At 40.6% G+C, this 27,089-nt stretch overlaps 1 protein-coding gene across 3 annotated transcripts in view; it reads right to left on the bottom strand.

Annotated features, from left to right (window-relative positions):
- XYLB (xylulokinase) overlaps positions 1–27,089 on the bottom strand; it is an 81,002-nt gene that overhangs the window by 44,826 nt on the left and 9,087 nt on the right. For all 3 annotated transcript variants that reach the window (XM_068145948.1, XM_068145949.1, XM_068145947.1), the window contains exons 7-15: positions 25,969–26,034; positions 23,242–23,314; positions 18,289–18,407; positions 17,019–17,100; positions 15,986–16,026; positions 15,455–15,570; positions 13,412–13,527; positions 9,923–9,996; positions 7,836–7,932 (exon numbers count right to left, since the gene is read on the bottom strand). In XM_068145948.1, coding sequence (XP_068002049.1) covers positions 7,836–7,932; positions 9,923–9,996; positions 13,412–13,527; positions 15,455–15,570; positions 15,986–16,026; positions 17,019–17,100; positions 18,289–18,407; positions 23,242–23,314; positions 25,969–26,034 — 784 coding nt within the window. The remainder of the gene's footprint in view (positions 1–7,835; positions 7,933–9,922; positions 9,997–13,411; positions 13,528–15,454; positions 15,571–15,985; positions 16,027–17,018; positions 17,101–18,288; positions 18,408–23,241; positions 23,315–25,968; positions 26,035–27,089) is intronic.

A 27,089-nucleotide genomic window follows, 5' to 3' on the forward strand; every position in this document is an offset into this window, starting at 1 on the left:
TCTTTCATCCATTCTTTCGATTTCTGAACTAGGAGAAGTATAGCACTGATGAGCTGGAGGCCACTGTAAGAGACTGTCAAGTCTAGCTTTTTCAACATCAAAGAGAAAAACGGTATCACTGTTCAGAAGCTGGGATCAGGAATTTCATGTCACCTACCGTATCATTAAGGGACTTAATTCTGTGGATGCTCTAATCTCACTCTTCCACACATCCGATTTTGCTTCTTCAGATCAGTCCTGTCACTGATCCCAAATTCCAGCCAACAAGTGCAAAGCTACAAAATTTCTCTTCTTGCCCACATCAGAGAAAGAATTTTAGAAGTACATAACCCCGCTTGACGCTTATTTTTCATGAACATCCCATCCTTTGCCACCCTTTACACTTGGACTAAACTGACACTGTGAAAGTCTTGGGGCTGAGACCTGTCATTTTACATACAGCACACACACCTTTACCAGTGCCTAAGTTAGACACACCACATACAGGATAAATAACCTTGCATTTTAAAGGCGGGGGGGGGAAATACCTTTCATGTGCTTTCTTGAAAATCACAGGCCAGAAATAAGGAAGAAACAAAACAAAACCAAAAGCAAGCAAATAAAACAAACAAAGAAAAAACCACAAAGCTGCCCAAATAAATTCTGTAACTTAAATTTTCTTCAGGCATGAAAGAAGGAGAATGCAAAATTCTCCTTGTCCACACGTCTGAACTTCTGCTTGGTTTTCACTTCAACAAGAAACGCTGGGGTTTGACTTGAGGTAATCTGAGTAAGCACTGAATGGCTGTCCTCTGAAAAAAAATCAAGTCTGGATGCAACCAAAGCTTTAGGTGTTCAAAACAGTTTTTTTAAAAACTTAGGCAATAATCTATTTCAAAGGCAAAATCTCATGCAACAAACACAACTGCAGCTACAAATCACTGTCTGTGCAGGCAAACAGAGAAGGGAAATAATGACTTACCTAGCAGAACTCCTGTTAACAATGAAAAGACTCAATTGTGGGTTGATGCAGTTGAAAGCATTGAGACACTCAGTGCTCAGAACTGATGCATAACATGAGATGTGTGAGAGAAGCTGATTAACCTTAAACCATGAGAAAAAAAAAGGAAAGACAGCTGGAGGGACTAGGCAATCTTGGGAGAGCTGATTAGAGGTCACTAACAGGCTTGTCACATTTGAGCAACAAACATGAAAATACAGGAAGATACAGGAAAAAAAAAGTGAAATGTTACATATTTGTTATGTTTAACCAAGTGTCAGCTAAGGTAAATGTAGTATTTTACAAGCAGAATGATCATCAAAACAGGGCCTCATTTAGAGGGAGACCAACAGCTGCTATTGGTATAAATGATTCATACAAAGCACTGTATATAGCGTCGTGAATCACATGAGCTCCCTCGCAATGGCATCTCTTACAGATTCCCACCTGTTTGAGACAGAATAGACCACTCTGATCCTTTGAACTCACCCTTCTATAACATAAATCATCTCTTTGGACCAGAGCACCTGTTTTTAAGAAAGAGTAAATAAAACTGCCAGTGCAAAGAATTCACTACACCAATGTCAATTGCTGTGCTGTTTGATTTCACTTTCTGTTAAAAATCTGCACTTTACTTGTGATTTGAGGCTTGCTTACTTTCAACTTCCAGTTATTGAACCATAATGCTGCTGTCTGTAAGGCTCAAGAGTCCTATACTATCAAGTATCCTTTCCCCAAGAAGGTACTTAGAGACTGCAATCATGTCATTCCCCTGCTAATCTAATTGGATTTAAAACTGCAGATCGTTCTCAAAAAATAAGTGATAAAAGATTTATCAGATAACCCAACTGATCTCCAAGTCCCCAGCTTTTAGAGATCTACAAAGCTCCTACAAAACCAGCCAACTGACAGCTTGGCTCTTTTTCTGAATACTGCCTGAACAGTACATCCACTGAAAGAGTCATAAACAATCTCTCCTCACATCAGGCCACAGGAACTGAACCATTTACATATTTGGTCTTTTGCTGACCAAACACTAAAAGCAATTGTTCAAACAACGACAACATTTTATCATTGTGTCAGAAAGACAGACAGATAGTACCCCTTCCAATCTTTTTATTAACTCTTCAGATTTTCTGTCTTCATTGGGTTTCCTGTATATGTATAACAACAATATAACAACATAAAAGCAAGACAATAGCCACTGCATGAAAATGTCTAGAGCACGTAAGCAGCTTCCTTATAGCACATTAGGTCATTTCCTTCTGAGGCATTTTATCTAAGTCTTTTACTCTCCTGAGCCAACTAATAATAAAAAGCCCCTTTTTGTAAAATATTTGGTCATGGAATTGGTAATAAGGTAAACAACCTTTCACTCCAGATCACTGGCTTAAAACCAAGCCTTGCTTGCTCATGCCTAGAAGGCAGCGCTACGTGATACAAGTTTGATGCTGTGTGGAGAACAAGAGGGGATACAGTCAAGTTCTTGGCAAGGTCTTGCCCGCCTCACACTGGCACTCTTATCAGTCTGAAGTTTCATCAGAAAATACAAATGCCCACTGCAGCAGAATCACTGGCTTATCTGGGAGGAAGATCCTGCCTTTGATGACTTTGAAAGTACTTACTGAGCCAACACTCCTCCCTCAAAAATATAGGCTGAAGCTTTAACAACAAGGAGTTTTTATGGTCTGTTTGTCCCACATACCAAGCAGTACACTCTGCCCTGTCACTATTCATATATGTTCCAATCTGACCATTACTGCTATTCACTATGATTTTAAACAGAGGACTTCAACCTCTCATCAAGGGCACTGTCCTCTAATTATTTTTAAACTGTTCCCACTCACTGAAGCAAAAGACGCTTAACAAAGCCATCGCACTCATGGTGCTGAAACACCATCAGCACTCTTAGCTGCAAACAGCATGAGACAAGCACAAAGCCAACACAACATTTTAGTATTGATTTCTCTAAGAAATTTAAATCCTGTAGGGCATAAACATCAATTTAATCTGTATGGAACTACAAAATGGCCTTGCTCACAGTGTTTCTCATTTCAGCCAAAACACTGTGATAACTGGAGTAGAAACACATTTAGTGGTGAAGGCAAAGGAGACTGACAGAACAAGCATCATAGTGTTTCTAAAAGTTCTGGTGACTACAGTCACAGAACCAGTCAAAGACAATCACCAGCAGAAAAATCTGTCTCATGGGCTCGTACAAAGCCATCCTCAGAGTGTCCCAAGGACTAGTGACATCCAGCCTTTCCAAACCAGAGAGCTCCTTCACCCTCTAAGGGACCAACACTTTGCTATGAAGTGACAGCCTCACAATTCATCTTCAGGTTTCTGTGCCTCCCCATGACAACATGAACAATGGAACATAACCACTCCATGTTACACTAACTGACATTCTCTGAGCTCCCCTTGCTCTATTAGACCGCCCTCCTTGCAGACAAAGAGGCACATATTATTACTACCTTTAACCTGCTGAAAAAGAACATCAGAAACACCACCTGAAGAAAAGAGGAAATTTGGCACCTTGGATTTCACCTTCATGCAGTCTTAGACCAAGTTCTTCACAAAATCTAAGATTCCCCTCTAACCACTGAGGAGTCAGGCCCAACAAGCGCGGACATTTCCCTTTGCTCCTCAGCACTGCAGAGCTGCTGTTGTGTTGAAGACAGAGGGGTGCATTCTGTCTAATCAGAAAGATGTATCTGCACACATTTGACACATCACTAACATGCAGCACTTAAGGAAAAAAAACCTGGCTGATTCTTACACCAGTGCAAAGCTACAGGCACATCTGTGTCACACCAGCCAGTACTTGGGCACTAAGTACAGTCAGCAGAATTCAGGGCACCAACATTATTTGTAAGTGATGGATTTATGTATGTAAGAAACTATAAATTATGTAATAGACAGGGGATTTTATGGACAAAGCTTGTGCTTGTAAAATGTGGCACCTTCTACCCATCTCCCTCTGATGACGACAGTTAGGAGGCAGAATCAGATTCCTAAAGGTATAAATGTGACAGGAACAGCACACTGGGCAACTGGAGTATTAGGGACTCACTGACAGACACAACAATGTGAAGACAGAATGCCCTGTCCAAAGCTAGCAACTTCAACACAGACCCCACCCCAGAAAATCAGCCTGCCTACATGGCAGGATTTATTAATTGTTGCTCCAGCCCAATAAAAGTTCATTTATCACAGCTCTAGCACACATCTGACCCACTAAGCATAGACTCAGTGCTCTGGTTGCCATTGACCTGAAGGTTTCTACCCTGTAGACCAGCACGTCATTTAAATATCTATTAACTCATGTGTGATCAATGGCAGAACCCCATCTTAGGTGCAGTTTTCCTTCAGGACACATAGCATATATCATGGCAATATTTACTTTACCCATTAGTGGGCAGGGAGGTGGATTTTGCTCCCAAAACCAATCAGTTCTGTGAGTCTTCACCAGGACAGCTCCATTGTCCAAGCAAAGACCACTGCAATATTGACCAGTCAGTGTCAGTTTTAGGATGAACGTTAGGATTGGTCAGAAATAGAAGCAACTCTGAAGAGATCATCAAGATTATTAAAGTACATACTGGCAGATCAGTCTGAACCACTGACAGCTTTATAGCTGCTGTGATCATTTATGTCACTGAGCTGCAGACACTGTCACTTCTCTATAAAGTTACCATGGTTTTGACTTCAGAGAGTTTCCCCAAACCATGCAGCAATCATGTCTGTATGACCAGCCTCTGAACTCCAGTTGTGAGTTTGGCTTTCAAAAGGGAATGGCTGCAAGCAGACAAAGGAAGTGACAAACCAGAAGGTGTTTATGATACAATCTCAATTCAGGAAAATGAAGGCAGAACAGCAAACCTCCACCTTATCTGTACGCATCTCTGAATCGAAGGATGTAAACAACAGGGTCAGACCAAACTTCACTTGTTTGTTTCTAGATCACAATGCCCTATCTACCCCTTAAGCACACAAGCAAAACAGGATTCAGGGTGTTACTGAATGATTTCCCGTGAAATCTGATTGAGAAAGATTAGAGCAATTAGAACAGAGTGACACACACTTTTAAAACCCTTAAATCACAATTAATGTAAGGTTTTACTTCTCTCCTAAGGATTGTCTGGCGACTGTGCCATTTTCAGAACAAGGCTGACACACACAGCCCAGCCTCAAAGAAGAAAATCATGAGACAGAATCCTCTGCCCTCTGCTGGCACATGAGCCACAACAGAACCCAGGCACATGCCTGCCCTGTAGGCAAGCACAACCAGCACCTGAATTGCTGCTTTAAGGGTTTTGTTTCTACTATTATTTGTCATTTATATAAGATCTATAATGCACTGGACACATCAAACCTGGAACAAAACCTCACATTAAAAAATGCACACTTTCAGCATCACTGCACTTGTTCCTGCAGCACTAGCTGGACCAAGGCTTCAAATACACTGCTCCTAGCACGATAATATATTCACTAACTGAAAGTCAATTCTAAGGGATTATCTAATGTTTGTCATGTTCACAATGCATAACCAAGAACTCTATCTAACAGACCTGTATTTATTTATTTTTACACAATTCTCTTCCACATACACTGCTGCTTTTCAGAGTACAGTCATCCAAACTGCATTTGGCCCAAGAACAGACAAGAAGGTTTGCGACTGCCAAAATGATTTTCCAGCACCTTCATGCCAGAGCAAGGGAAATTCTTATCCAGGTTTCTGACTCACTTGCACCACTGACAGGGCACCACACAAACCTCACGACACCATAGCAAAGCATTTGTTGTGACTGACCATGTCACTTCTATTTCTGTTACAGATCAATTTAATGTGTGTCACCACGTATCTTTCCAGATCTTGTGAGCAATTACTACTGTGTTCTCCCACTGATGTAAACAACAACAATAAAGCCAAGGTTTACACTGCTGTGATTATATTTCTGAAGGTGAATCAGCTTGATTCCTGGGGGGAAAAAAAAACCAAAGTAAAATCCCCATGTAGACAAGGCCTAAAAGGAATTGCATAAACACAAGGGTCCTGACTCTATATTCCATCCAAAAAATAAATAAGCTTTTAAATCACATTAAAAACATAAAAGCAGCCTGAAAACCAGCAGCTATTAAACAAGAGAAAGTCTGGCAGTACCAGAGTAATTCCACCAATGCTCAGCACAATGCTCTGAAACACATTCAGAACACACCCTGTTTCCAGAGCTGTCACACAACAAACGCAGATGCAAGCCTGCCATCACTACACAAATAACAGAATATGACATGTAAATAATACCACTAAGGAAAAGTGAGAGATGCACGCAGCCTACACTATGTACAGCAGTTCTTGTTCACAGCAACTCATCTGTTAGTTACCAAAGAGCTAAAAGACCCTTGGGATGCAACAAAACAAAAGCATGCAAGGTTCCAGAGAACCCACAGGCACACGACACAATCACACCCATCCCCTTTTTGCTGTAGACATCCACAGCATTTAAAAACCCAAACCAAACCAATAAATTAAAGCTTATCAAGCCGCATTCTAAAACTAGTTAGGGGTTTTTTGGCCATCCTACTTAACCTACATGTATTTACAGATCATTTCTATCCATTTGTTTGTGTCAGAAGTGTCTGATATCTTAAATAGTTCTTCTCGCACTCTGGTGTTTGTCTAACCCCTGACATTTACAGAGTGCAAAAGACTTCTCTCCAGCCATGAGCTTTCTAGGCTACGTAAGTCAAGCTCTGGGTGCAGCAGAATCTAAGAATGAAGGATAAACAGGTATTTTAAACACAATCTGTTTGAATCTCTGTCTGTCTCCATAAATAACCTCTCCAAATAAATAGGGTTTCTAGTATTTAAGAAAATATACAACAAGAAAACTTTTACAACGTAAATTTATGAGGCGGCGTTGCCAAGCCTCGTGATTTGTTTCAGTGTCTCTATATTCTCTCAGCACTCAGCTCCTGGAGTTCTCTCTTAAAATAAAAACTAAAAAAAAAAATTATATCCTTCATGCTTATGGATGAAAGCCTGGAGGCAGGAGTCAAGCAATGGCTTGTAAAGGAGAAGGTCAGGATGGGCTTGTAAAAGAGGTGGTTGGGATGTCAATAAAAATAATATGATTTTTAAAAGTAAGAGATTGGTTAAAAACCCTCAAGATGAGTTCATTCAGTATTTTTTAAGATGCCACTGGCAGACACACTGACATAAGGCGCCAGTAAAACATTTATCAACTTGCCTGTATTCCCTTTGTAGAATTGCAGAGCTAGTAATGATCTGCTCCCATTTCTATAGGTAAAATACTGTCTGACTTTGTTGCTCCAATCTGCTAAAAAATATTCCTATTATCAATTCTAGGAAGCAAGATCTCTTGCTTTCTAAATCACAAGACATGGAAAGGGCTTCTGCTTTATTAATGGAATAGTGAGGCAATGAGGTATGTGACCAGCTTACAGCAAACCCAGGAACTGAACACAGATTTCAGATTTTTCTGAGTTACAGACTTGTGCTTTTGACAGAGGCTGGGCTTCCTTTCACTTAACAAGCCATGGAAGCTCAACCTCTTGTTTAAAAATGCAGCTCAGGAACAATGAAACAGCAAGAATACTTGAAAAAGAAGTCACCTGAAAATTAAACTATTGGTCCTCCTAAAGTTAATATCTGCAAACACTTGCCCTCAATATGCTCTCAAAATTTTTTCCAGGAGGCTAATTCTGGATTCATACCACTTTGTGTATGCATCAGGCAGGACAAGAATCACAATACAGACATTACTGCTGGGACTCCTCTTTCAGTTTGATCTCTAGTGCCATTAGTTCTGCAGCTTTTCATCATACTTACTGACTTTATATCCCAGCTTTTCAGCATGAATCCTTTTGGCCATGAACTGCCCTTCAACCAATGCTCGTATTTCCACCTCCTTTGGAAAATCAGAAACCTGTATCAAAGAAGGAATATATTAAGATAACAAGCACCTCAGACAATATACAGTGCCAATATACAGTGCCAAGCTGGAGACTGGTTAAAAACACAAGACTTTTATAGTTAACCATCCTTGTCTCCACCCTGAAGCCTGCTTTCAACTAGGCCCAGATATTTACTCATACACATGAGATGAAGTCTCATGAGGTGAAGTCTCATGACAAAGAATGCAAATCCATCAAACTTGAAATCAATGCATGATGGCAAAAGGTTCTACTGCAAGTTGTAAACTTTTTCTCTACACATTTCCCAGCACCAAAGACTGCTTCAGAATCAATAGCTCAAAAATATAAAATTAAAGCAAGTAGGTAAAATTCAGATGCATTAAAAAATGCCACCAAAGCTTACATCTATTTCTGTCTGCACAAAAGTGAAACCATGTAATCATTTCATTAATTTATTTGGTTTCTGCATATAACATTCTTCTGTAGTTTTATTCACCAGAATGTAAGAAAGGCAACAGAAGTAGAAAATACTGAACTACAAATAAAATGACTCTTTCACAGAGTCTTCCCATGCACTACAGTAAGTTCCTACGACTTGTGTAAGAGGTAGAAGTGATTAAGCACTCATTTAAAGAGCAAACACTTAAGAGACCAGTGCTACACAGCAAACACAAGACAGCATCAGTCTCTGCTCATCCTAGGTGAGGTCTCATTGACTGGGAGTCATGATTGATCAAAGACAGCGCTTGAGTCTCAGTACCACCCAGAAGGCCAGATTTTAAACAACATCCATTCCTCAACAGAAAAACAAGAACACCAAAAAAGAGGAGGGAAAAAAACCAAAGATACTAAGAACTTCCCATTCCATAATAGGATTTCTATTTTAATTCCAATTGGAGTTGAGCCTGTGTTTACTTACACACCACTATGTAGCTTGGATGTTACTCCAAGACATGCAAGACATCAAAATGAGGTCTTTATATACACATTTACAGCAAGATAAAAGACAAAGTACTACAGCCCAAAGTTTCAACACATCCTTATCTGTGTGTCTGAAACTCACAAGATGGGGACTAAGTCACCCAAGTGTACTAAGCTCTCAATAACCTAAAAGTTAATCCTGCTTCAAAACCAGTGTTCATATCAGTAAATCCACATTTTCCTGTAAAGGAAATATTTCTTCCAAAAAATACCTTCCAAGTCCTAGTTCAGACTTCATACTGTAGATACTCTCAAGCTCCAAACTAAATACTTCCCTAAGAAAATAATCTCAGGGACTTGCATCAGTACATGAAACTTGAAAGCCAGTATCTCAGATGAAAAAAATAGAAATAAAAATGGGGGGAGGGGGTGGGGCAAAAATTTGAAGCCTTGACAGTAGTCCTCAAGAGCCTGCATCAGGAACAGTGTGGCCAGCAGGAGCAGGGAGGTCTTTCTGCCCCTGTACACTGCACTGGTTAGGCTGCACCTTGACTACTGTGTCCAGTTCTGGGCTCCTCAGTTCAGGAAGGATGTTGACTTGCTGGAACGAGTCCAGAGAAGGGCAACAAAGTTGGTGAGGGGTCTGGAACACAAGCCCTATGAGGAGAGGCTGAGGGAGCTGGGGTTGCTTAGCCTGGAGAAGAGGAGATTCAGGGGTGACCTTATTGCTGTCTACAGCTACCTGAAGGGAGGTTGTAGACAGGCAGAGGTTGGTCTCTTCTCCCAGGCAACCAGCACCAGAACAAGAGGACACAGTCTCAGACTGTGCCAGGGGAGGTTTAGGCTGGAGGTTAGGAGGAAGTTTTACAGAGAGTGATTGCCCATTGGAATGGGCTGCCCGAGGAGGTGGTGGAGTCACTATCACTGGAGGTGTTCAGGAGGAGACTTGATAGGGTGCTTGGTTGCATGGGTTAGTTGGTTGGGTGGTGTTGGATGATAGGTTGGACACGATGATCTTGAAGGTCTCTTCCAACCTGGTTTATTCTATTCTATTTGAGACATTAACTACATTATTACTACCTTTTGGTTGTCTCTGTTGAATCTGTGAATCCCTACTGCTTCAGGGGTAATTTCCATCACATCAAAGTAGAAACCTGCATCAAGGAACATTAAAGAGTGTCACGTTTGCTCCTAGCCCAAAGTTGGAATCTTATCCCAGTACACAACAAAAATGATAATAAACATCACATATTTGGGAAGACATTTGAGCCACCACATTGCCTGCTCCTTAAATATGTAACTGAAGCTAGTTATGGGATTAAACTACTTTCAGTTTACAAAAATGTGAGCCTTAAGTGTGTCTGGCACTAGGCATCCAAACACTAGAATAAACAATAAGCCTACAAAAGAGCACACAGAGACATACAAGTAACAGAAACAAAATATAGCACATTCTCAGAAAGGGTTTTAGAAGCCCATATGCAAGAGTGAAAGAGAGAAAAAAAAAACACACCAAAAAAATGGTAAGTTAGTAAGAAGAGCACAGGGAATACTGGAATACTTCAGGCACTGCATTAGATTTCATGAGCTTATTAGAGAACGACAGATATTTTAAGTCATGAAGCAAAGCTGGTGTCTGAATAGTTTTGACGAGATCTGAAGAAATGCAGTAATGCTTTGTAGACAGCTAGACAAAAAGTGTGAAAAAGATTTCTTTTGTGTTGATGGCAAGAAGGGCTGGTCAGAAAAGATAATTCAGGAAAGGAGACAAAAAAGTAGAAAATGGGGACAGAAAAAAACCCGAACAGAATAGCTAAGAAACTAAGGAGCATTTCTAAGGCTCAGACCCTGGAACAAGAGTCTGCTCCTGCCCTAGGAGTGTAGGATTATTAGCCAAAAGAAAAACCAAAATAGAACTTTGCTTTAGCACATATAGCCCTTCTGCTTAAACAATCTGAAAACCTGCCAGCAAGCAACACTGTAGATTATAGAACTGCAAGCTCTGCCAAGGCATGTGTATCTCAAAAATTCCTTTCTGTCCCTGCTGCCACCTTGAATCTGGCAGATGAAGACTTCAAGTAAACTTGCTGGTTTTATCAGACTTCTCTGCAGGTACTACCCAGACACAACAGGAGTCTCATCCAGCCACTCCTCCTCCTTACCTATTTGCTACCACTGTTACTCTCATTATCCCAGCCTCACCCTAGCAGCTTCCTCTGCAGGGGCATCTTCCAACACAACAGGGAGTGCAGAGAACAAGTGACAAAAGGGAGAGTGACTAACCAGTCACCTCTTTGCTCTGCTTCTCTCAGGTACTCAGACTAGAGAGATTACTGTACTGCTGCACATATACACAGAGGTTTTTCAAGCATACAGGTTATTGAGGATGACTTCCATGAAACCCTCATGTTATAGGGGACTGAGGTATCCAAGTGAAGACACCTTAATACAAATTTTTAAAAACTAAGGCAGTGTCCTTGAAAGCTGAAACAGGATTTTCATCAGCTTCCAGTTGATTTAGTATTGTCTAAAGGGGATGACATCTGTGTTTTGGAATTGCTTTTTCCCACTTTCTGAAACACCTGAACTGATTTGTCTTCTAGTGAAAAGAGATTCCTGCCTATTTTAATACCCCACAGGGACCAGGTTTGACAGCCAACATAAAAGAGCTTCTACAAGTGAAAAATCAGTGCTAACCTTGCTGTGTCAAGAAATTGTATCTTAAGCTCACTTTCCTAAGGAGTGAAAACTTCTATAGCTTCGATATCTGCATTGAAAAACTTGGCTACCTACACTTTTTATATTCATTTTATTCATATCACTTCAGACCCAGGATAATGGTGGCAATTTCATCCCCAGCTCTGGAGTGGTTAAATTTGAACCCTGATTACACATATGATCACCTTTTAATTACTTACTTCAGAGCTATATATTACACTTGCAAAATGTGAAGCTGTAGGAAAGAAAATAAGGTAAAACTTCCAATACATGGGTTTATGTACATTTATATATATATTTCCAATATCATTATTTTGTTTCATTTTAATCATTTACCCTGATGTGGGGAAAAACCAGAGATTAAGTAAGTGTGCCATACACTGGGGAAAACGCAGGAAATCTGGGTTTCACTCAGTATTACTGCTTTGCTCACATGCATGAACAAGATTCCAGAGTAATGGCTGAGAAAGGTAATATGGAACTACTTAACTCACTTGGTTTGAGTCTTGAGAAGCATTAATGAAAGGTTCAGATGATTTTAATGGAAGCCTCCTTCAGAAATTACTAGTTTTAAATGTTACACAGCTAAGAGGCCAGTGACAAGTGGAGTCCCTCAGGGATCAGTCCTGGGACCTGTCTTATTCAACATCTTTGTGGGGGACATGGACAGTGGCATTGAGTGCACCCTCAGCAAGTTTGCTGATGACACCAAGCTGTGTGGTGCAGCAGACACGCTGGAGGGAAGGGAGGCCATCCAGAGGGACCTTGACAGGCTGGAGAGGTGGGCACAGGCCAACCTCATGAAGTTCAATAAGAGCAAGTGCAGGGTCCTGCATCTGGGTCGAGGCAATCCCAGGCACAAATACAGGCTGGGCAGTGACTGGCTGGAGGGTAGCCCTGAGGAGAGAGACTTGGGGGTGCTGGTGGACAAAAAGCTCAACATGAGCTCTCAGTGTGCACTTGCAGCCCGCAAAGCCAATCAGATCCTGGGCTGCATCAGGAGAAGTGTGGCTAGCAGGTCGAGGGAGGTGATCCTCCCCCTCTACTCAGCCCTGGTGAGACCCCACCTGGAGTACTGTGTCCAGTTCTGGAGCCCCTATTACAAGAGGGATGTGGAGGTGCTGGAACGTGTCCAGAGAAGGGCCACGAGGATGATCAGAGGGCTGGAGCACCTCTCCTATGAGGACAGACTGAAGGAGTTGGGACTGTTCAGTCTGCAGAAGAGAAGGCTCCGAGGAGACCTAATTGTCGCCTTCCAGTATCTGAAGGGGGCCTACAGGAAGGCTGGGGAAGGACTTCTCAGGATCTCAGGTAGTGATAGGACTAGGGGGAATGGAATGAAGCTGCAGGTGGGGAGATTCAGGCTGGATGTGAGGAGGAGGTTCTTCACCATGAGAGTGGTGAAACCCTGGAATGGGTTGTCCAGGGAGGTGGTCGAGGCCCCGTCCCTGGGGGTGTTTAAGAGCAGGCTGGATGAGGCTCTGTCCAGCCTGATCTAGTGTGGGGTGTCCCTGCCCATGGCAGGGGGGTTGGAACTAGATGATCCTTGTGGTCCCTTCCAACCCTGAATGAAACTATGAAACTATGAAACTATGAAGATGCCACTTACACCTTTTCAATGGCCAAAAGAGCCCCATAAATATAATCTATTTATTTAGTGAAGACTGAAGGAAAATACCATGACACTTAGCCTGCTAGCAGGCATTTTTAAGTACACATTAGGAATTCCCCTTCCTCTAGTTGACTTAACTCTTGGGCTTTATCATGACCCAAGTAGAAGGTAGGTACAACACCCACTCAAATATGCATCTAAGCAAACCCTGAAATTCCCAACCCTACTACAGCTGATACCTAAGTTTCCATTGTTTCCAGCAACAGTAGATGATAAGGCTTCGGAGAACTCATCCCAGGAGCCTGAAGCACAGCTATCTCTGATCTTCTCTCTCATCAGAGAGCCATTCTTAAAACTGAAACACACAAACAGACCATATGCATTTTCCAAAACATTTGGCTCTAGACTTCTAAAGCAGTTTGTTGTTTTACTTGTTATTGCTGTTTAGTCTATTAGCTGAATAAAGCTGGGCAAGCTAAAAGATACAATCACTTCATTATGGAAAGAGACAGAAGGAGAAAATGTTACAGGACGTGCTGAGGAATACAGCGCAGAGATGTTGGCATACATCTTTCCTAAGAGTCAGCTTAGATCCAGTCTGGCAGTCCATGCTAAATCCAGGCTACCTCTGAACTTCTAAGACATCTCCCCAGAGAAATACTCTGACACAGGGCTAAAAAGAAAAAAAAAAAAATCACTCTGAGCAAGGAGGAGCAAAAGTGCCTCTGCATTTTGTGTAGGATTTCAAGAGCACAGCACCAGTATGAAGCCAGCTTTGGTCCAACAGATCTTCTGAGGTCTACCTCCTTCCCAGGATCCAGCAAAAGAAAGCATCACAGCTGCATCTGCACAGTTCTGGTCCAGAGCCAGTAAACCATGCTGTAAAACATGCATCTGCTCAGTGTTGATGGTATTTGCACCCTTTGTGCACTAACCTTTGCTTCTACTGCGAATATAACATTCCCGCCAAATACCGCAGCATTGGGCTCAGGCTCAGAGGAGAGCAGTTTGAATACTCTCCAGCATAGAGTTATCAGAGCAACTCAGCAGGAAAGACACAGAAATATCTAGAAAGAGGGCAAGGAAACTACTGAACTTGGTCAGTAGCAGGAGCTGACGTTACTTGAGTTTTCTGTACAAATACTGTGCCTGGTAGCTCAAGCCCTCTTTTTCTGCTAACTGAAGGTCCCCTATTGACTCTAACAGTCTAGAAATAAGGGGATACTGGTGTAAGAAATGCCTGTGCAGGAGGAATAGGTACTCCTTATATCTGCATGGTTACAGAAACATCTCATGTTCTGAAAAGCAGGTTTGGCCTTCTGCACACATTTAGCTGCAGTAAAAGAATAGCAGTGTAACAGTTATTCAGAAAAATGCCTCAGTATCTCCTTTCCCATTCTGAGCAGGTTGTTTATGTAGCTCTTTTACACAGCAAAGGTGGGAAGAATATTGGGTACAAGATACATCTGAATGCAAAAGTTATAAAATAAACCCACCTGCTGGGAAATCATACTATGAAACTCAGTAACTTGCAACTAACATAATTCTTTTGAACTCAACTTCACAAACACAACTCTACAGTTACAGGTCAGACTTCAGCTTGGCTGAAGTTTCACATTTTAGGCACCTACTTTACTATGACCTGGTTTGGAAATTTTTAGCCTGAATACAGTGACTCAGAGAGGGAAAGCATTGTTTCAGGCCACATTTCCACCTTCTTGCTTTGCGAGGGGCCAAACAATTCCTGAATCACAGCAGCCAAAACCTACCATGAGAATCACTCTCATCTGAGATTTTCAGATATCAATATGCACAGCCTAGTACGTCCCTGAAGAGCACTGATTAAAGTCCTCTTTAAAAAAGGAATCTTCAGCTGCCCAGTTATGTCCCCTCTGGACCACTAGAAGAGCAAAGAAGTTACACATGTGGTCGAGCTTCTGACATTTCCCATTATTGTATTTCAGAAGACTGTTACTCCTATACATTAAATGTATTACTGTAGATTCATAGTGAATTGGCTCTATGTACACATAAGTATCATTTCAGCCTTTTATTGCCATGAGAATTTACCCTCCACAGCTCTGCAGTTTCAGTTAGTCAAATTAAACAACAGGAACGCTATAACATTGATGCAAATGTTTCAGCAGTAGATTGCCACACACTGTACAGAATGCTGAATGTTCTATTCATTATCACTTTGCAAAGGAAATAAAAACCAGCAACACAGAGAAAGAAAGATATGTTATTGATCCCAGATGTGCAAAAAAAAGAAGTGATACTACCATAAAAGTGCCATATACATTCGAGAATCAACGGGATTGCAGAGGATATGACCTTCTAAGGCAGGAGTTGGCTCTTGGATCCACAGGAACAATGTGTCACTTGTGCCAAGGCTAATCTGGAGGGGGGAAAAAATAATTTGAAGCGTTATCACAATGTGCATGGAAAGCAATACAGAAATTAAATTAAACCCATTTGTTATTACCACTAATTGTTTTTAAATTACACATTAAGTCAATTGGATTTGTGTTGAAGATAGCTCTGACTTAGCCTGTCACGCTGGTGAAATACATACTAGATGAAGACATAGGCTTTAATGTCTGGAGCATTAGTTAAAAATAGTCACAAGAGTTTAGTTAAAATCTTTCAGGCAGCTTACAGATTGAAAGAAATGAAGCAAGTGTGAATCCAATTAACAGAAAATCAAGACTAGTAGATAAATTTAACTGATAACCTATAGCTGGTTTACATTTCATGTATTTCATTTTTGGGGGGGATATGGATAGTTTTCAGGAGTATGTTTTTTGACTTACTGCAATATCTCCTTCTTGAAGTCTCATCCCTGCTAATGAAGCTAAAAGCAAAAAGTCAGCAGACCATGCAGAAAGTTACTTGTTTGACTCAGGCACAGCATGTTATATATCATAACACATTACATTCATCATCTCAATGTACAATGTAAATGGCAAATATGCTTGTGATGGCCTTGGCCTATACACAGTAGAAGATGGGCAGAGCATCTGGGTGAAGGAGTGATTTTTAACACAACAGAAATGCTCAAGACAAAACTGCATCATTATCTCATGTTTTATGTACCAGGCTTTAACTACAATGGACCCTTACTTAGCAGCACGCTTTAGAGGAGAACACTCTCACTTATGTCAGACTACTCACATATTTCTTGGACTAAGCTGGATTTGAATGTCTAGAAGACAAATTTGATTTTTGGGAAAGGCAGAGTTTAACCATCTCTCAGAATATGAATGTGAAATATACCATCTTGATTCAAACCCACAAATGCTACTGGAATACAGAGAAGCATTTTCACAGTCTTCAGAAACAGATGAATTTGCTCTACACTGAAACAGTCACCAGGATTCCAAAAAATTACCCTAAATTAAGACCTTCCCTTATACTTAGATATATCAGTCTGCCAAAAGAACAGATCTAATTCTTAGAGAAAGCCTATGAGGTCCTTATTCACTTTTTTTTTTTCCTTGGAAAGATGCAACAGCAGCTCTTTAGTTCATGGTTTCTAAGGTAAGATTTTGGCAGTTCATAGTAACAATAGTTACTTTAGAGGGAGGCAAACCAAAACTAAAGTATCAAGAGGCAAATTAAGTCACCTAGGCAAAAGAGAATTCACTTGTCTACCCAGCTTATCCAAGAAGTCTATATCTCAGAAGAACCAGTGATGGAAGGAAGGCTGTTGGAAAAAGTATTAATGCTGATAAATACAATATTCTTTCACTGCATAGGAAGCATCTGAGAAACAAAGAGACTGACTTAGAATTCCAATACATACATAGTGATATTCTCTGCATCTTACACATTTAATCATCTCACCTGGATTGTCTCCTGTAAATGCTACTATTTTACAGTCTGGGCTAAAGCCATAACGCTGACTATAATATGGAGAAATGGGCCCCTGAGGAAAGAAAAAGAGAGAGAGGAATAAAAGCTCACAAAATGGAAAGTAATCTTGCAATGTATGACATAATGTGTTGTAACACCAAAAAGCCCAGAGCAGCTGCAATAATCATTTCTATGTATTTAAGGTAGGAATTAATATTTTAAAGTCTTTGTTGTTGAGAACTTCACAGAACTACCCTTAGAAGAGATTCTGAAACAGGTTAAGTAAACAGCAGTCTTTCAGCTTTCAGTGTTTCTCCAGATAGTCACATCAAATAACATGAACACATCCATCTGTTTTCCACAAATACATGAATATTAATACATAGAAATTAGAAATTCAATGCAAACATAAGAGGAAACACAACATTAATATACATCACAACATCAAATGCTGGAATATGACCCCTATTATTCTAGGGGTCAAAAACTGTATTCTGTTAAGCCACTATTGATAGCCATATAGAGAAGAGACAAGAAAACCAACAGAGGAAGCAAACTATCCGTTAAAAAATACAAGGACTCCTATAATCATTTTTTTAGTATGCTCCTTTCCATTACAGAAGATCAGCACTGACTTCAGAGGGATCAGATGATAGGTATCTACACTCTCTTAAATGTGCACCAACTAAAGCAATAGCTCTTTCTGAGCTGGGTAGTAAGACTAAATCCATTTACTCTAAGAGATGTGCAGCTTGATTTGATTTCACCATTATGCTACGTGAACTGAGGAGCTTTAAATATCCCAAATTATTCACAAAGATTACCTCATTAACTCCACAAACAGTTTAAACCAAGGTCTCTGTCAAGAAATGCAAATGTTGGGTTCTGTCTCTGCAGCAATAAATATTCTGCAGAGTTCTGCAGTGCCTAGGTGCTTGTAGGCATGGGAGGGGACCCCAAAGATTCTTATCACTGGAACATCTACCAAAACGTTCCTCATCATAGCCCAGGGCATGCAAGAATCCACAAAAATCACTGATGAAAGCTGTGACAGATGCCAGCTAGCAGCTTTCAAAGATGTCTGATTCTGCTCTGGCATATACATTCACAACACACCTGGAAATATTAAACCTAACAGCACATCTCTGAGGATAACTGTGCTGGCGCACACACACAAACACGCTCCAAGAAAGTGCTACTAGCAGAACTCCCAGCACAAAGCCCTGCTTATTGTTTACAACTCTTCCAGACAGGCACATACCAGGACTGAATGGGATGGTACAGGGCATCCTAGTTTCTCCTTTAATCCAGGTGCACAAGCATCAAGGCAGGATGCAGACCATACCTTATCCCAAATGTTCAGTAAGTTCATACCAGAACCTACAAGACAGATCAAAACAGGACGCTTGTATCATTAAACACTGCAGTATTGTATCAGAAAATTCCACTTCACTACAGGTAACAGAAAATTTACAAAAGCATATTTTACATTCAAAGAGAATAGTTTCAGCTCTTGTAAGCTTGAAGGATAACTGTCAACTCAGCTTCTGAATAGCTTGTAGAGGTAGCAGGAAAGGTTCCTCTGATGCACAGTGCACCAGACAATGCAGTTACTCCTAATTTATAACCAAAGAGCAGAACACGGATTCCTTCCTAAGGAATCTTCCATCACAGACAAAGACTCTGAGGTGTAACAAGGCATTATATGAAAAAAATCTCTTAATCTACATTTTTTCCTGGAAAAGTCCCTAATTTAAAAGGCCAAGAAACCTTTCTCTAAATAAATTAAACCATATGCAACAGAACAGGAATTTTACTGGAGAAAATTTGTTTTCTGTGGTTCTTGTTTCCCCTCTCCACCCTGCAAGCCTAGAGACACATTTAACCACCATCCTCCAATGCAATTTTTCAAGGCGTAAGGTCAGCCTCCAATGTTCCCTGCAGAAAACAGGAAAAACACTAACCTTTGTAACTGAAAAGGTCTAAGTTTATATTATACAGAAAACACACTTCAGTTTATTGACTGGTAGACACAGTAGCACAAAAACTTTAATATGCCCTGAGAAAAGAAAGATGAGCTAATTTACCCCACCCTCAGAAACTCATTTAAAAGACATGAAACAATTGTTTTACTAGAACTATTATTCTGCTGGCCTGGATTCATCCTATCCAACTTAGAGCACTTGCATGAAAATCTCCACTCAATGGAAAATCCAAACAAGAGCTGAATGCTCCCTGGAATTGCTTCTCTTTCTCTTTTGGTTAGATGAGGAGCAATGCACAGCAAGTTCCTAACTCATGCACCACTAGTCATGATCTACACCACTAAGTTTAACATAGAAACTAAGTAATAACCTGAGAACTAAGGGATAAAAACATTGCTACCAAATTCAAAGGCAGCCCTTGAACTTGTCACTCCCATCAGCAATGAAAGTCAATAGCCAAGGCCACGGTCCAGCAAGGACTGAGGAAAGTGTGTCAATACGTGGGTGAATAGGACTCAGTATTTCACTGTGACTATGACTTACTGTTAACATCAAATAACCAGGAGCACAAACAGGACTTGCTAATACTTAGTATGCATACAAAAGTATAAATGCTTCAGCACTGAGTGGGAAGAAAAAGAACAACCATACACTTTCATTACAAAGATCAAGGATGCAGGCCAACTGGTTTTATTAATCAACAAACAACAGATCAATATTTGCATACATTTATAAACAGCTACATGCATCTGTATTACAGCACTCTGGATTGCCTTTTCAGCAAGTTAAAATCCCAGGCAGTGTAAGTCTGCTGACACCACACATGCTACATTAGGTGTAAATTCAGCCCATCACACATCCTTTTGAAAAGGCTTCAGCTCAGAGCATCCTTGTTTGATAGAACAACAAAAATGAGTATGCTAAGCTATGATTTGCCTAAGGCTCTTAGAAAAGCATTTCAAAAGATAAAGCTTCTCTAGGTCAAGAGCTGAATTGCTGTTCTTTAAGGTGTCTTCTAAAAGAAACAATGCCTCTAGTATTCAAGTTGTTTAGGTCCCAAATGTATCTTACTTTTAACATCTGCACAATATAAATGAAAATCATTCTTCATTCCACTGGAATGTCATTTGATTATTTTTTTTTCAAATCAATCACCCAGGGTGCTCAGCCATTCAACAAGGAGTGATTTGAACCTCATGAGATTGGACCTTTAAAAAAGAAGGGGGTGGGGGGGAAGATCCTGAAACTGAATAGAACATTTCCTACAATAACCTGCAAATTTAGAGAGATAAGTTATTGTGCCGAGCTAAACAATTTGACAAGGTCTTTTAAAGACGACACAACTTGAAGTTAAACCTCCAGAAATGAAGAATAGATCTATTATCTGAGCATTAGTTTTGAGAGATGCATTTGAAGCTACTATATACAGGTGCAACACAAAAGATCAAGTGAATTGCAAGAAATTGTAAATGACAAGAAAACAAGTTTTTCAGCTGGATCTAAATAACTGCTGTGTGGCTTATAATTGTATTTTATTACTGGAATTAGAAGGCTCTCTCATTATGTGAGCAGAAGGAATGGATGAACAGAGAAAATAAAGCTTAGAATGCCAAAAAAAAACCCTCTGTTGTCTTATAAAGAGAACTACAACATCCTGCTTAGTTCTCTTTTATCATACAAAGATTTAATAATCATAGAATCAATAAGATTGGACCTCAAAGATCATCAAGTCCAACCTGTCACCACAGACCTCATGACTACTAAACGATGGCACCAAGTGCCACGTCCAATCCCCTCTTGAACACCTCCAGGGATGGTGATTCCACCACCTCCCTGGGCAGCACATTCCAATGGCTAACAACTCTCTCTGTGAAGAACTTTCTCCTCACCTCCAGCCTAAACTTCCTCTGGTGCAGCTTGAGACTGTGTCCTCTGGTTGCCTGGGAGAAGAGACCAACCCCCTTCTGGCTACAACCTCCCTTCAGGTAGTTGCAGACAGCAATAAGGTCACCCCTGAGCCTCCTCTTCTCCAGGCTAAACAATCCCAGCTCCCTCAGCCTCTCCTTGTAGGGCTTGTGCTCAAGACCTCTCCCAAGCCTCATTGCCCTTCTCTGGACACATTCAAGTGTCTCAATGTCCTTCTTAAATTGAGGGGCCCAGAACTGGACATAGGACTCAAGGTATCGCCTAACCAGTCCTGACTACAGGGCACAATGACTTCCCTGCTCCTGCTGGCCACACTATTCCTGATGCAGGCCAGGATGCTATTGGCCTTCTTGGCCACCTGGGCACACTGCTGGCTCGTGTTCAGCCAGCTGTCAACCAGTACACCCAGGTCCCTTTCTGCCTGGCTGCTGTCCAGGCACTCCGACCCCAACCAGAACAGTAGATAACATTTATGCAAGTTCTGTAAATATCAAGAGGTGTTACAGAACCTCTTGGAGCTCCTTGAAAAATGTAATAACTACAAGAAAATGTTCCAATTAAGTAAATTTTCAATTTCTTTGAAATGTTTTAAGTCAAACATAGATGTTTTCATGTCCTGAAATTGAAGAAGCATGACCTTCCCCCAGGTAGAAAAGGCAGAGGTAACTTTACCAAAAATCAGCCCCAAACCAAAGATATTTTCTTTACTGCTTATAATTTTAGATATTTGAGTTAAAATGAGCACTTTGGTCTCATTGAAAATGAAAAAAATCAAGGGATTTCTTTACCAGAGAAAGCACCACGAAGATATCATCACCTCTGTGTGAAATACAACACATGAAACTAGTTCTGTGGGTAGCAGAGTATCTGCAGTGCTCAGTATTTGGGCCTATTGAGGAGCACAGTGCAAATCTCCAAAGAGTTATTGTTGCAAATAATAATAATAATGAGGAAAAAAAAAATCAGCTGTGAAAAGACATGGCTAGCAGAACAGGACCAGAAGATAAATGCAATAATCTCACAACTGCTGTCAAATAAGCATGGATTGCCTTGCAATTTTAAGGTCTCAAGTATAACTGGGAGATCTGATACTGCATAAGTTGTCCATTTAGCTAAAATTGAGGTGTCTTGCCTTTCCCTAGGAGCTTTGATGGAGTAACAACAGAGGAAAAAATGAGTTGGTCTTAACACATGGGTGTCAACTGTGGCTCTGTAATGCAAAAATCCCTTAGAGAGCCTTGTTATCTAACCTTTCACTCTGAAATGTATCTTCTCTTAGTTTCAGAGCAGGAATCAAAAATGCTACTTAGAAATAACAGCACAGCTCGCAGGAAAATGGTTTCCTTTGTAATTGCTATTTAAAATTGCCATTTAAAAGCTGGATAACTGAGATAACACACAACAGAAAAGAGAGACACCAGCCTTGTCCCTTTTTTTTGTCTTTGTTATGATGAATAGAGATATGGAAGGTTAACTTGTTTATTTTTTTCTAACTGAGTTTATATTTTTTTGCTTGGTTTACACTTTTTTTCCTTAGTATCACAGTATCACAGTATAACTAAGGTTGGAAGAGACCTCAAGGATCATCGAGTCCAACCTATCAACACAGACCCCATGACTAGACCATGGCACCAAGTGCCACATCCAATCCCCTCTTTAACACCTCCAAGGACAGTGACTCCACCACCTCCCTGGGCAGCACATTCCAATGACGAACGATTCGCTCGGTGAAGAACTTTCTCCTCACCTCAAGTCTAAACCTCCCCTGGCGCAGCTTGAGACTGTGTCCTCTTGTTCTTAGGTTCATTTCAAAAACATATTTCCATTGTAGATCCACACTCCAGTTTGATAGGGGCAAAAATGATCACTACATACATCTCATTCACATCCTGTGCAACTTAAGAGCTAAACCAGCAAAACCAAAGAACAAATATCAGAACTATGAAGTCTTGCTTAAAAATCCACAACTTTTCCAGGCTCTAAAATAGGTAGTTCAACATTCCCTTCTCACACACCATAAAGTAATGAAAAAAGGTACAACTTAATTCAAGAATATTGTCTGTGGTTCCATTTCATAGAAATGGAATCATAGTATGATGGGGATAAATAGTCACAGTGACAGCACTATCAAGAGCAGCAACAAATTGAAAGGAGTAACTTAGCTTAAAATCTAATATACTTGTCATTAAACTTTAAAGACTGAAAATAAAGAGCAGAGACTTTGTCCCTCTTTTATGTAAGGTGAGGATGAAAGGAAAATTTTTGTGTTGAATTGTTACTTTGAGAAAAGCCCACACACTTACCATCACTGTAATCAATAGGTGCATAATCTCCTAGGAAAAGGGAAGCTGCAAAACTACTAACCAAAGAGATTCTCTGAAATAAAAAGTGTGAGATAGTGAGTCACATCAACATTCACTTCAAATAAAGTAAATAATTAGGTAATTGCAAGCAGCAAATGTTAATAGATGCTTAATGTTAAGAAGTGAAACAACACATAAATGCATCTAGGATTATTCATTCCTATCTTACTGCCTAAGTAATACAGCAAGTATCAGTCTAAAAGTAATCCCATGAAAAAGCTGTTAATGGCTTTGCATTCTGAAACAAGCAAAACACATCTAGTATATTAGCATTTTCTATGTTATCTTGAATTGTTTCACAACTTTGGTATATTACAGAATCTCATTTCAAGAAAAAATACTTGCTAAGGAGAGGAGGGGGAAAATGAATCCATCTGTATGTTGACAGCAGGGGAAATGTCCAAAAACCATGCACTGGTCCAACTGCAGCACAGGTCTGTAAGCTCTTTAGAGCTCTGGCAACACTCTGCTAGCACCTTTATATGAACTCTGAGCCAGCTCTGCCTCTGGGTATGTTTCAACACACATAACAAATCCAGCTGTAGGGCTTCTAATAATGGCCCAAAACCACCCCATCCACCTGACACAACTCACTGATCCAACACAAACTTGCTTCCACTTCAAATCTGCTCTACAAACTACCAAGTTATCCAGCTACCACCAAGCTTTCTGCATGATCAAGTAATCTCTCTTCCCAAAAAGCTGGTATGAACCTAACAAATCCCTTACTCTGTGCTCTGACTAATTCAAAAGAAATATGGGTGTCACCCAATAACTAATCAGAATCAAATCTCTACTGGTGAGTAAGCCAGCGCTGACAGGTTTTTTGTTAATGATCACAAAACTGCTGCTTCACACAGCATTCAAAGACAAGCTATAGCCAGAGCTCTAAGAGGTGGTTATAATGGCCAGGAAACTTAATGATGCACTTGCTCTTCATGTGTCTCTCCCCAAGAATGTATCATATTGTGCTGAGACAACAAAGGCCTACCTTCTGTAGTGCCCCAGAGGGCACTAGCTGCCTGAAATGGAAGGAAAAGGATGAAGTTAAACTGTGAATCAGCCAGTTTAGCAAGCTGACCTACAGAAGGAAAAGCATCCACCTTCCACACATCATCCAGACTCTGGAGCTGCTAAGTGCTTCTTGAGGGTGCCCAAGAGCACCTCTGGCCTATTTTGTGCTTGAACACAACATCTTGCATATTCTTATTGCTAAGAGGTGCCATTACTGCAAACAGCTCTCAAAGCCTGAAAATGGTCTGACTAGTTCTCAGTTCCTCAGACCCATTCCCCACCATTAATGCATCTTTCTCTAAATTTAGTCTGAAGCCTGTGATCAGACTACCACAGAACACCAGTGTTCTGCTCCATTCCATACCTTAGTAGCATAAGGGTTATACTATGGAAAGGTACTAAGACAAAAAAAATAAATTAAAAATTAAGTATTCTCCTACAAAATACACACTAACTTGACAACAAGCCTCTCCACAAAATTAACTGTTTCATGCCCTCATTTTCTCTTTCAGTTAAGGTCCTGAGCTAACACTTCCCAAGCCAAATGGTTCCAACATTAGTATTTTACCTCACAGTATCAGAAGCTTTCGGGTTCAGGTAGTGATAGGACTAGGGGGAATGGAATGAAGCTGGAGGTGGGGAGATTCAGGCTGGATGTGAGGAGGAGGTTCTTCACCATGAGAGTGGTGAAACCCTGGAATGAGTTGTCCAGGGAGGTGGTTGAGGCCCCACCCCTGGAGGTGTTTAAGCCCAGGCTGGCTGAGGCTCTGGCCAGCCTGATCTAGTGTGGGGTGTCCCTGCCCATGGCAGGGGGGTTGGAACTAGATGATCCTTGTGGTCCCTTCCAACCCTGACTGATACTATACTATTTTTAAACCACCCAAAAAAACTATGCTCAATGCTACCTAGAACCGCAGTAATATACAAATAGGAGCAGTCTGACTTTACAGGTCTGCAGGTTTGTCTTCCTCGCATTTACATCATATTTGCATGGAGCTTTCACTTTGCTTCAAACCATGGCTTTTCAGTCACAGTTAGATGCAGACACAACAAACTGAAACAACAACAGAACTGGAAGCTGATTTCTGGAAATTAAGAATCAGAATGAAACCAGCTACACAATGCAATTCATTTGTGATAATGGAATCAAAGCAGCTCCTCAAAGGAAAAATTATGAAAAAGAGTCTAGAGTCTACTGCAGGTTTTTCCCCACACACATCCACATGGACATCAGTTTTGTGTGGCAGAGCAATCACATTTCTGCATGCAAATGGCCAGTTCCAAGCAGGAAAATTTCAACTGTGCACTTAATTACCCACTTGTGTTCAAACTGCTGTAAAGACAATTTATTGCCACCCAAATGAAAGTCTGGTTTTTCAAAACTTCTTCCACAAAGATGAGATCCAGTGGAGCCTGCTGTGTTAAATATAACATTCAAGATAGAGTTGATGCCCCATTTTTATATGCCTGATGACTACCAAAAACCAAACAAACGAAAAATTTCCATTTTAGCCTTAAAATTAATCACAAGAATCAAACTAATCCTTAGTTTGCAGAAGAAGAAAAACCAAAACCCAAACCCACATCCCCACCAAATTAATTATAGAAGATTTTCAACTGTTTTCCAATAAAGTGTATTGAAGTTGAGCCAACCTCAGTTTGCATGTAGGCCTCAGGATTCTGGCTGTAAATCTTTGCTATCTGGTTTCCTGTAAAACGCTGAGAAAGAAATGCAAATGCTTAGAAACACAAACCCTAAATGGAGTCAATAATCATTAACTCTGTGTAATGAGTTCAGTACATTGCACTTTGGATATTTAATTTGCCTGATGCATGATGAAAAGTCAGTGCACAGCAGGCAATCTGCGCTAAGCAGGCTATAACGCATAGTCTCATTATGAGAATTTTGCTCACCTTTAGGAAAAAAAAGGCATGTGAAAAAGCATTACTATCCATAATTTACATTTCAGAAATGACAGTTCAATGGAATGAATCACACTTATTCTGTGCACAGGAAGCAGTACAATACAAATGCTGCTTTTAAATGCTTCAAAAAGGTTTAAGCTCCCCAACCTATGTACCTCTCTGGGAGGCAGGTGAATTGGGAGCAAAGCAGGTGGTGTCATGCTTATAAAGCAGCTCCAGCACATGCTAATAATAGTTCTAAGAATAATTACTTTTCATTCAAGCATTATTTAAAATAACAAAAAACTTCTAAAACTGAAATATTAACCTTTAGCAAGCTAAAAATAAGCTGTTAGTGACATGCAAAGTCTGCTTTCAACGCCGGCCATAAACCTTGCATGATAATTCAAAACCAGAACCAGTAATTTGGGAGGTGAGAGCCTTAGTCTGTTGGGCCAAGGGTATGAGTGGCCAGGTGCTGAGATGCCTGGAGGCAGAAGCATCAGACAGAGGAACACAAAGTGGGAGAGTACTCTCTGATAAGGTCCCAAAAGCTTCTAAAATACTTCACTTAGATCAGTAGTTGCTTATTAGCCTTAATAGAACATTAAATAGCCAACCTTTTAATTGCAGAAGTAACCTAGAGCAGTGATCCTCAGACAGGGGAGTCATAATCCCAAATAAACCTGTAATACAAACTGGACTGCCATCCCAATGAAAATGTGGCTGCACAGGAATTCTCAGGGGAGAATCAGGTCCTGACACTGTAAGCATGGCCACCAAACACTGTGTTTTGGAATCCCTGACAAAATGCAACAGCTCACCCCAGCTGCTTCCTGCAGCAAAATTTCCAGTGTTTGCCTAGTTTA

Source organism: Melanerpes formicivorus, unplaced genomic scaffold, assembly GCF_026170545.1.
Source record: "Melanerpes formicivorus ecotype bairdi unplaced genomic scaffold, bMelFor1.0.p_v2 SCAF_13, whole genome shotgun sequence".
Lineage (NCBI taxonomy): Eukaryota > Metazoa > Chordata > Aves > Piciformes > Picidae > Melanerpes > Melanerpes formicivorus.